General features: G+C 47.9%; 1 protein-coding gene across 1 annotated transcript; it reads right to left on the reverse strand.

Annotated features, from left to right (window-relative positions):
• LOC109841795 lies at nucleotides 1,423-6,795 on the reverse strand. The gene is made up of 11 exons (XM_020410735.1): nucleotides 6,787-6,795; nucleotides 5,229-5,355; nucleotides 4,328-4,910; nucleotides 2,604-2,842; nucleotides 2,308-2,523; nucleotides 2,167-2,264; nucleotides 1,933-2,038; nucleotides 1,794-1,865; nucleotides 1,646-1,717; nucleotides 1,494-1,565; nucleotides 1,423-1,436 (listed from the first exon to the last, which is right to left on the reverse strand). Exons 1-11 carry the CDS (start codon nucleotides 6,793-6,795, stop codon nucleotides 1,423-1,425), a joined length of 1,608 nt encoding a protein of 535 aa, XP_020266324.1.

An 11,791-nucleotide genomic window follows, 5' to 3' on the forward strand; every position in this document is an offset into this window, starting at 1 on the left:
GGAGTTCATTCCTTTAGCACAACGTTACATGCGGAACGGATCTCGACAATCCGCATGCTAGCCCGATTCGAACGGTAATCGGTAAAGGCGTATGAAACCCGTTGAAGGCTGGGGATTTGCCAAAAACCCCAAAGTCAACGCCTAACACGCGTTGCCGGGTAGTCTATTCCCGTAAGAAAGACGAAGCCTATGTATTCAAAATCATAGCACAAAGCCTCAGAGAGTTTACTCTCTTAGCACAACGTTACATGTGGAACGGATCTAGACAATCCACATGCTAGCCCGATTCAAACGGTGATCGGTAAAGGCACATCAAACCCGTTGAGGGCTGGGGGTTTGCCAAAAATCCCATAAATCTGTCATTCGGAAGAGATACAGAGAAAACACAAAAGAAGCAAATGCGGATTTTCTATTAATAAATCAAGTCAAAAGCATACAACAAAAGCTCGTTAGTCCGAAGGCAACTGGCGGCTGAGAATACGAGACTTTAAGCTAAAAAGTCTATCTACATAACTCCGCTCAAGCCCCGCCTGTAGATCAGCTCGAGCAGACTCCTCAGAATGGCTTAAAATCTCCGCGGCTTCGCTCTTCAGCTTCATCAGTCTCTCCTGAGTGGATCCCAGCTTCTCGAGTGCCTCCTCACGAGAACGCTCTAGTCCAATCAGGTCATCTGCAATAAGAACGGCAGATTCCTCAGCACGCTTCAAAGCCTCTCTCAACCTAGCCACCTCCTCGCGGTTCGAGTCCGAAGAACGGAGTAGCTCAGCTTAGATGCGCAAGGGAGCTCTCGCGTGACTGAAGCTCACGCCCGACGGAAGATCTCAGTTCACGCCACTGCTCCATCCTATGCTCTAACTCAGAGGATACGAAAGAAGAAGTCCCGGTAACCTCCAGTTCCTTCAACTCTCGTATCTCTGACTCCAGGGCGGCGAAATCAGCAGTGAAGGAATCAGCCAGTTCCGGGTATCCTTCTTCCCTCATCATCGTCATGTGGCGAGAGAAGGAACGCCGGAACTGATCGAAGCCGCCTCCTCGGTGAAGAAGCTTCTCGATCAAGCCATTATACCAGGCGGTGAAGAAGCTGAGGTCCGTACGGAAAGCCTCTCTGTCAGGATCAGTATCGGCCAAAAGGCTACGGACACGCTCGTGCAAAGAAGAGCGAGATCCTACAAGCAACAACTTGGAAGCTCAGTGAACTATCGAATATGGAAAGGAAAGTCAAAAGGCAAGTTCGGAGCATACCGATGCCAACGGACGTCCCTTCGGGTTGAGGTCCGACGGGCTCTGAGACATTAGCAGAAGAAGGTATATCAGCACCTGCAGGTGGATTGCCCATACCACTCGGCAAAGGTGGGGAGGCACCATTACTATGAAGGCTTTCAGTCCTGAGAACTGTAGTGATATCCGGCCCAGCGCCCGGTCCTACAGTGACACTCCTACGTGAACCAAATGGAAAAGTAAAGAGAATCGGGACAAGAAAATCGTATGCATACCTGCATTCCCCCCGTCCTCAGATACAGCCGGGATGCCAAGAGTCATAAGAGTATCGGCACAAACGGCTGGTCCTATGATGGCACTCTCTTATTAGTCAAAATGAAAATTTAGACCAATAAGAAGGATTGGGATAGTACAGTCATCTACATACCTGTAGATCCTTCACCCGTAGGCATTTGAGGGATGCCAGGAGTCATATGAGAATCAGTCCTAGTGGCTGGTCCTATGATCGCACTCATATATTAGTCAAAAGCCAGAGGAACATAGGAAAGTACAATATCCCTGAATCGTATGCATACCTGCAAGCCCGTCATTCTGAGGCAAACTGGATATGCCAGGGATAGATACCGGGCTAACTCCAATAGTTGACGCTGCGATAGTCAATCATTCATTAGTCAAATAAAAGATCAGGCAAGAGGAGGAGAATCAGATATGTACCGGTAGACGAATCATTCCCAAGGAATGGTCTCTCGGTCCCTCTGGAAGTTTGCTCAGCCAACATGTCAGCTAATAAACCGGCATCCGGCTTCGAGAAGCTTGGCCCCTCCATTGCAACATCTGCAGGGTAACCTGAAAGCTCAAGAAAATACTTTCAACAAAAACAAGAAGTCTTCCTTCCCCAGGCTTGAGGAAAATGACATTGAATATGGACGTACCTGAACAAGGGACTACGGGCTCAACGTTATTCATCTGCTCAAGGTCGATGTTTAGATCAATGCCCAAAGACCCGTCGTGAAGAGCGTGTGGGATTTCGCCCTCTTCGAAGAACCCTGAAGCACGAAACATGGTTACAAATCACAAAAGGTAAACAACCTTGGAGCAAGAGCAATTGAATGTTACCTCCCCCGCCATCGGCAGTGCTCCCTAAGTCCACTCCATAGGGACGCTGACCGTCATGGGGCTTGTGGGCGGTCTTCTTCCTCTTCAGGGCACCAACCCTTCGAGGGCCAACAGGTCGAACATGCGCAGGCCTATCACACGTTTCAACGTGTGTAGGAGCTGGTGGCTCATGATCATTGGCTGCCCTACCTAAAGTGACAATAGCCATTTCAATAAAAAAAAAGGGTTGTCATTTATGAAAGAGGAAAATTAAGAGAGACAGGACAAACCGGTATTGAGATCCCCTCTGCCGGTATCTGCATCCACATACTCTTCCTCGGAGGTCTCGTCATCGTCACCCGTAGGGAGAAGTCCTTCTTCGTCGGAGACAAGAGATTTGGCATGCTCTCTTCTCCGCTTCTGAGCTCTGCGACCAGCCATCATAGCAGCCCGGACCGCGTACTCAGACTGCAACTCTGAGAGGCTCCTCATGCTGATGGACTCATATGCAGAAAGGAACCACTTGAAGCTGAGGAAAGTGATCAGTGGCTTACGCCGATACGAAGGAAGAGCAAAACGGGCTCCAGTGCAGCCCACCATCGTCCATAGCCACGCTCGTACGCCATCAATCAATCCTCCCTCAACCTGCAGGCTACGGCTCGGATTCCCGACATACAGTTGGTCATAGCCGAATTGGCGAGCAAAGCGGCAAGGGAGATAAGGCTCTATGTAGCACTGATTCTTCACCCGAAGGACAAGATATCCTACACGGCTGTTCACTAACCACCGGAAGCAACCAGCGTCAAGAATGGTCCGGTCACTTCTGGGTTTCTCCTCATCAATCAGTGTGTCACCATAGCGACCCGAAAAGTGGGGAAAGCACTTAAAGAACTCCCAGCTTTTACGGACTCGAAGCTCGCGCTGAACATCACTGAATTTGGGCCCAATCCATTTACACTTCTCCAACAGCTGCATGAAAGGAACAGAGACATCTACCACGCTGGGCGCCGACATCAAGTCGGGGCGGTGAAGAACGAGCCACGCCATCAGATAAGCGTAAGGAAGCTCGACCTTCGGATTAGTAAGCTCAGTCGATGGTTCAGAACCCCTCTGTGTAAAGCCACTAGCCAGACACCTAAGCCCGCAGTGGATGCTGGCAACCATCGCTGGGAGCAGGGAAAGCTCTCTCCCGTAAGCTAGCTGAACTGCAGGGAAGAGCACCTCGATGGGTAGAGCGTCCGAAGACTGGTGCGGGACAACACATTTCTTCAGCCAAAGAGCAAGGTAGCCTGCTAGTAGAGTCCGAGACCCAATGGATTTCTGCGCATGAAAGAGAAAAGAATGAAACTTGGTTCCCACAGGAAAAGCTCCCTCAGCACGGGCAGTGGTGTAAGACTGAGCCTCGGCCTTCTCCAACAGCTCATTAATGACAGACGGGGTCAAAACATCTAACTCATGAATGGACTCGTCGGAGTTACCCTCCAAGTTCTGGAACAAATAGCAGGCGAACTGCTTCAAGCTGACCTTCCTTTTCGTTTTTGCTGGAGGAGAAGTCAGGACCAAGGAAGTGTGATAATGACAGGTAAGATCCCAGAGAGTGTCATACATGTCCGGAGTATCTTTCTTCATACACTCCAGCTGCTGGTTATTAGGGAAGTACTCCTGATACGGACAGTCCCCCATCGGAAGACCCGAAACATAATGCATCTCATGCAAGGCTAGCCCTAGCTCACCACCACTGGTCAAAAAGGTGTTGCTGTCAGGCATGTAGGTCTCTAGCAAAGCCAAGAAATGGCGACAGCTGACTGGGATCATATAAGTCTCCAGCAAAGCCAAGAAATGGCGACAGCTAACTGGGATTCCGTACATAGTAGCTCGTATGGGTGCATATAACCCACTACTCTTCAGATCCCTCTCCCAGCGCGCCAAGACGAAATCAGTCATGCGCGCCCACCACCCTTTGGCTAGTGAGGAAGCCCAGCCATAGCATCTGGGCTCTGGTGGAGGTAATCGCCTCCCCAGAAGAGCCAGACGATTACCCACGGTAGAGGCAGCTGCTGACGTCTCACCTGGGGGTGCAGTATCAAGGCCCGTGATCCCTGGGCAAAGACCACGAATATGGTGATACCCGCCAGAACCAGGGGTCTTAGAATGAGAGGTATATCCACACGGGACTCGCTCAGCATCCTTAGTAAGATCCCAGGACATCTGTCGCCTCACGGCCTGTCTCCTCAAATGGGTAAAAGAATATTGGCGGGGAATTGATGGAATGTATAAAAGAGCTCCTCCATCAAGAGTCAGCCAGTGCTCCTCTCCAAGAGTCAGTATAGCGGGGTCCTCGACATGATCCCCGAACAAGAAGCTCGGCTTCTGTAAAGCCTGAGTGGAAGTAGAATCAGCGGTAAAAGTGGCGTCTGTGATAAGCTGGCGCAAGCAATGGCGCCCTCCTTCCCGTACTAAACGGCAGGAATCGTCAGAACGATCCTGGTCAAACTGTGGGAATGGGCTAATGACTTGCCCAATGGAAGTGGAGGAAAAAACCTCCCGGCTACAACCGGCATTGGCATGAGCAGGAAGACTACCCGCGGGGAATTCAACTGCAATAAAATACAAAAGATGGAGTCAGAAAATCCGTCTCATAAGTAGAATGATAAGCTCATTCACGGAATAATTGGAGAGACGATTTTGAGTGTCCTACACCGGAAGAACGGTATGCATCATCACGTGAACAACGTGGCAACATATACCGAACTACAAGGTGTAAGACAACACAAGAATCGCCCCAATATATCCGAAGACTTGAATTGGCTAAGCAAAACAAGTCCGAAACCTTAACCTCCGCGAAAGAGGTATCGGTTCTTCCTTAATGACCCGCTAAGGGATCAGTCAGGGATACAGAAATAGAGAATTCTCACCCCTGAAGGAAAAGTCTGCCGGGAAAGACGTCGTGGGAACCTCCTCCTCACTGTGCTGCGAATGGGGATAACTCCCGGAAGATCGATGGTGACGAGGAGACATCGGAAGTCTGCAGTGAAAAGCAATCTGTCAGGTACAATATGAATACACGAAATTTAAACAGGGAAATTAAGCACTTGGACTTAAAATCCTATAAATAAATAGGATTTTACAGTTAAAGTCTAATTAAACCTACCAATTTTGTGCCCGCAAAACAATGATCGTTTTCGCGGTGAATTTTGGTGAAATACCCAAAATACCCTTCGTGTTCAAGGCCAAAATTCAGGTCAAGGACACGCGTAACCCGGGTCATGATCATCACATTCGATCATATAACACCCCGGTACCCCACAATTTTGGTTAAATAGCGCTTGGTTTCGCGGCTCCGGCGTGGCAGCTCATGGCGCCGCGGCCATGGCGCGGCAGCATATGGTGCCGCGGCTAAGGCGCGACAGCATATCGTGCCGCGGCTAAGGCACGATAGCATAAGGTGCAGCGGCTATTATAGGGCGTGCTATGTTGGTTACAAGGCAGTTATATGATGATTATTTGAAGTCCACGTGGCGGCATATCAGAGATAGAACGTGTGCTGACGTGGACAAGCAGTTAAACCACGAAAAAAGTGGTTAAAGGTCGTGGGAGAATGGTTTTAAGCATGATGGAACGTGCTGATAACCGTCTCTTTGGCCGCGGCAGCCTATACTGCCGCGCCAATAGCCGCGGCAGTGTAGACTGCAGCGGCCAAAGAGAAAACACTCGGTCAGTTATTTTGCCCCCGTTTCAACTGTGGTGCACTCAGACTCCTATAAATACCTCACTAGACACGAAATAAAGGAGAGAGCATTTTGAAGCAGAAGAGACTTGAGCTTTTGTTGATTTTGAGGAAGAAAGAGAGAATTTTCACCCTTTGACAAGCATCATTCGGTGATTCCTAGAGATCTAAGCTCAGACTTGATCTTTGGAAGAGTGAACATCTTACATCGATAAGATATTCGCTTTCAAATCTTTACTTCGATAAACGAAGGAAAGATCCCCAAACACATTCACGATCTGTGAATCGGTGGTCAACGAGCCAAAGCACTCCCGGCACAGGCAAAGTCCCACAAAGCAGGAGTTGATAAACAATTTCTGTGTTATTTTCTCGAGAGTTGTATTTTCGTTTATTAGAGTTGTATTTTCGCTTATTTTCATTGTATTTTCCTGTAAACACATCAAAGTTTTAATGGAATCGACAATGGAGTCAACTTTCGCTGAAAACAAACTGGCGACCACAGTGGGAGCCAGCGGCCTCGCTGCCGAGGCCGCAGTGTCGCAGCCGATTAAGATCATTGTCACGGAGGAGATTGAATATGAGTTCGATCAGGCCAAATTTGAGGAGTACCTGTCGTCCTCATCCTCAAAATCTCCCTCACCTCGCAGGTGTAGGAAGACTTCCTCTCCCAAGAAAGTTCCCAAGTCTTCAATTCAGATGAAGACCGCAGATGAAGATTCTTGCCAAGTCATGGCTCAGGAATCTACCTGCAACATCTCTGCTCCAAATGACCCTTCACCAGTTCAGGGGTCTCTAAACCAAAATGCGCTGGTAATGACGAAGAGGGCTCATCAGAGACAACGTCAACACCGTGCTCGTCAATTGGCTAAGGCCATGCAACAAACCGACGGAGTCCATTACTATACGGACTTAAAGTCGAGGAAGCAAAAGGTGAACCAGTTGCCTCAATGGCAAACTAATCACATCTCTGCACAACTTACAACGGAGGAATGGACTCTGGTCAAAAGGACCCGTTCTACTCTCAAAGAGCGTATACAAAGACGTCAGGCAAAGGCTGCTCACGCTCGTGCCCTTCGTCAACAAGCGCAGAGGAACAAGAAGGAAATGGTGTCTGAAAAGCCATCGAAGAACTGCAAAGCTTGGGTTCCAAAAACTGAAGGTGCCCAAAAATTACAGAAGGATGTAAACTCTAACCGCGGCAGCTCATACTGCCGCGGTAATTTATTCGACCGCGGCAATCAGAACTGTCGCGGCACTTTGCTCAACCGTGACAGTGATGACTGCCGCGACACTTCATTTGGTCGTGATGTTTATCGCAGTCGCAAAGCCACATCTGCAGGTCCATCGACACCCAATCCTGGTCCTTCTACTACAACAGTATCTACTACATCACCAGTGAAACCCTGGGTTAGCCCAGATTTATCAAAATTCAAGATCACTATGGCGGATCGCCTCGGTCCTTCGGCTGACGATCGAGGCAAAGCCCCAGTCAAAGAAGATCCAAGTCCAGCGAATAAACCCTTAGTGGTTTCTTATACAGGGGGTCATAAACACCCTCCTGTCAGAATTACTCCAGTCCAAAATGAGAGAATACCAGTTCATTCTCGTTTAGGACCTATAAATACTCCACTCCCGCAAAGGGGTGGATTCAACTATGAAAACCCCACTCCCGCAAAGGGGTGGATTTAAAAATTCAACTTTGGATCGTCCAGAGGCGATGACCAGTCGTCCTGTGCATGTTAACAAAGTTCAGAAGCAAAAGATAGGTTGCTCGAATCACAATAATGATGAGCTGTACTATCAGAAAAATAACTCAAGAAAGAGGGTTATCCGAGAAGATGAGTCTCATTGCGCATGCGAGACTCTCATTAAGGCAGTGCTGACGGAATGCGGTTGCTCTAAAAATAATTCAACAAGAGTCTCCGTATTTCAAAGATTATCCAATGAAGCGTCAAGACCCAAAACAAGACGTTTCAACAAAAAGAAATCTGTAATCCGACAAGATGAGCTTCCTGAGGTCACTATCAACATGACCAATAAAGGAAAGCAAAAGTCAGTTAACTACGACCCTGATTTCTCTCCGGGAGGGAGAGTTGAGCGGGGTCTTTCTCAAAGGATGGCGCGGTTACAAAGAAGAGCCAACTTACGTCGAGATTACAGGAGAATGCACGAGGGTTTATCTTCAGATGAAGAATTGTCGGATACTTGTTCCGCTATTGCATCGGACGATACCGCATCCAGTGTTGGACGAGCCAGAGAATCATTCGCGATCACGCCGGATCAACTAGCTCAAATGCTGCAAGAAGCGTTGGCTAAACAACGCGAAGAAATTAGAGCTGAGTTCAAAACCGAAATGGAGTTGACTATGCAGCAGATGCGAGATTTGCAGGTGCAGCAACACCAACCGGAGTCGAGCCAGAAGGCGGAATCCAGCCGGCGTAATGAAGAGGATGAGACTATCTTTGACGATCCTCCTCCAGATAAAGACAACTCCGGAAGCGATCCGACCAAGTCAGCCACTCAACCTCCACAGATCTATTTGAAGAAAAGCGAGGAAGAGGACAAGAAGATGCACGATCTTGAGAGCAAAGTCAACGCTTTGATGACGGCTCAAGAAGTGAAGAAAACGGGCATCCCATACCCGTACCCGAGGGAGTGGGACCTGATTCCTTATCCCCAGAAATTTAATTTGATTAACTTTACTCCTTTTGATGGCAGGGGTTCACCAACTCAGCACTTGATCTATTTCAAGTCGCATCTCGGCGCAATATCTGGGAACGAAGCCCTGATGGTCCGGTCATTCGTAGGAACCCTTCGCGGGCCTGCCTTCGATTGGTACCGACGCCTTAAGCCTGGGAGTATCACTAGCTGGGCAGACATGGAAGAGTTATTCCTCACCAATTTCTTCGACGACGACACGGAAGTCTCGATCGGCACGTTGTTGGATGAGAAGCAGAAGGATGGGGAATCGGTTGATGTCTTTGTCAAACGATTCCGGGACAAAGCGGTGAACTGCAGAGATCCACTCACTGAGGAATTTATTCTGCAAACATGTCATAATAATCTGTCCTTGGATGTATTAGAAGTGGTGGGGGTTGTTCCCTCTAAAACTTGGAAAGAGATGAAAGTAAGAGGTGAACAAGCTGAACGCTTCCTCAAGAGAAAGAATTTGGAGCGAGGTTTGCCACCAGCTAATAATCAGAATCAAAATCAAAAGCAGAACTTTAACCCTCGAGGCAGAGGAAGAGGGTCTGTAGCCGCTGTGGACGCACATCAGACGTCACAACAGCCACCGCAACAACCGCAACAATCATCCTTCCAGTTGGCGCCAAACCAGAATCAACAGCCTTCGAAGCAGTTTAAGAATTCTGAGCCCAGATTCCCAAAGGAATACTCTTTCAAAGATGATGAAGTTCCGGTCATCTTCAAATACTTGTTAGAGAACAACAAGATCAAGCTTCCACCGGTCACAAACCAAGAAGAAGCAACGAAGATCAATGACCCAAAGTATTGTGCATATCACAGAAGGGTCCACCATCCTACTAAGACATGTTATGTTTTAAAGGATAAAATTCAAACATTGATTGATGTTGGTATTGTGACACCGAAGCCAAAGGAGAAGAAGGTAGGCGCAAACGCGGTCTCTATTAGCTTCGGATCGGTTCCTTTGTCCTGGTTTCAAGCCGAGCCAGTATCAAAGGTCAAGATGCAAACCATCAACGATGACCCTCATGGACAGCGCCAGAAGGGGCTCGTATCTCACACAGCCCCCAACGGCGAAATCCTTTGGGTTCATCCGGATTTGCTTGAAGATGAACAGTGGACGACACCCACATCAAAGAAGAAGTCAAAAGGCAAGGGAAAGGAGAAGTCCTGCTATGGAGCCTCGGCGATTCCCGAGAAGAACGATGAGGATATAGCAGCTTTATCACTTTCTGATGGAGAACAGGAAGTTTTTGCTACAAGAAGTGGAAACGAGTACCATTATAGGTATCCGGAAACCTCAGATCCAAATGCCAAAACTCTTACGGAGCTGGGGGTAGCCATAACTCCACCAGTAGCAGCTGAAAAACCTCAGAAAGTTGTTAAGCAAAAAGAAAAAGAACCTCAACACAGAGAGGTTCAAATTCCGAAGCAGTCTCGTTTTAGTCGACCGATTGGACGAGACAAACCGGAAAGCTCGAACGCACCATATCGTTTCGACGTTATGGCTCAGCTGGCTAATATCCCAGCAAGAATCACATTGTACGAGTTGCTGCGCCTCTCAAAAGAAACCAGAGAAGCTTTACAAGAAGCTTTGGCTGATTCTGAAGTATTCTTAACTCAGGTCAAGCCAGCTCCTGAAGAGCCAGAATCGTCAGTGCAGCATTGCAATCTGGCAGCCACCAAATTTCCTTGCATTGCTTTCACAAAAGAAGACATGCAAGTCAGGAATTCAAAGCATGATAGACCGTTATATTTTACTGGATATATCGGTTCGAGCATGGTTAACCGGATCCAAGTCGATCCGGGTTCCGCTGTTAGTATCATGCCACTTCGTTTGATGTACCACCTCGGAATTCCCGCCAGCAAGTTAGCCTCCACTGGAACGGTTATCTATGGTTTCAACACAAGCGGGTCACGACCGTTGGGAAAAATCCGGGTGAAGTGTCAACTCGGAGATCTGAAGTCTGAAGTCACCTGCTATGTGATCGATGCGGAGACTTCCTATAACTTACTGTTGGGTCGCCCATGGATCCACGGTAATCTTATAGTTCCCTCCACCCTCCATCAGTGTTTGAAATATGTCGACACTAATGAGGAGGTCAAGACGGTGGTCGCGGATAAGCAACCATTCAAGGGGTTAGAAAATTACTTTACTGACTCCCTTCTTTATGGTGCTGAGTCCGAAACTGAACCATCGGCCCATGGCACGGACAGCGGAGAAGAAGCTGATACCGAAGCCGGGCTCGATTATAGTGAAGGTCTTGTACTAAATGACATTGAACCTCTTGTAATCGATCTTGACGGTGATGAATCGTCGGACGAAAGTTGTAACTGGCAGCTTGCCGATGAAATAATAAATCATGATTTAGAGTACTCGCATTGTCTTGATGATGTAATGCAGAAATTGTACGACGACTCTAGTCTACATATGCCACTTCGTTCGTCTTGTACGGCGACGAAACACCTCCAAAGCTCATCTGGAACAACTATGATCCTACCCGCAAAGGCAGGGGGTGAAAAAGAGATAATCTTTGGAAAAGGGGAATCATCCCCCACTCCAGATCATTTCTTAGATAGTAATTCGGATGAAGAAAAACCCGGGCGACACTTCTCTCGGTATAGTTCTCAAGCGAATGATTATATGATGAGTCGAGGCTATGACCTTTCACTTGGTGAAGGCCTTTATTTTGGTCAAGGTATTAGGGTTCCACCCCGTTCTACCTATGTACCAAAAGGAAAACCAGATAATTACTACAGTCGTAATAGAGGTCTGGGTTATGATTCATCCGAAGACGATTATGGCCAACAAATCATTAACCAATTAATAGATAGGAGCGGACATTCATCCGACACTTCAAATTGGGATTCTGACGTGAGCATTGGTGAAAGATTCAAATCCCTAATGTCGAACATGGCGACGGTTGACCCTTCCACAACAGAAGAAGACGATCAGTTACCTGTTTGGGAAGATCCATGGATGCATTACATGAATATCCAATACGGTGATCGATTTGAGCAAAGAGAACCTCCTACCGAGGATAAAGT

Source organism: Asparagus officinalis, chromosome 5, assembly GCF_001876935.1.
Source record: "Asparagus officinalis chromosome 5, Aspof.V1, whole genome shotgun sequence".
Classification (NCBI taxonomy): Eukaryota; Viridiplantae; Streptophyta; class Magnoliopsida; order Asparagales; family Asparagaceae; genus Asparagus; species Asparagus officinalis.

Excerpts from the sequence above, each read along its gene's own strand:
- LOC109841795 (XM_020410735.1), bottom strand. Across the intron at positions 2,843-4,327 it reads CGTCTGGCTCTTCTGGGGAG|CTTCAAGTGGTTCCTTTCTG; the intron begins GCGATTACCTCC and ends CACTTTCCTCAG. Across the intron at positions 1,718-1,793 it reads TCAGAATGACGGGCTTGCAG|GACCAGCCACTAGGACTGAT; the intron begins GTATGCATACGA and ends GTGCGATCATAG.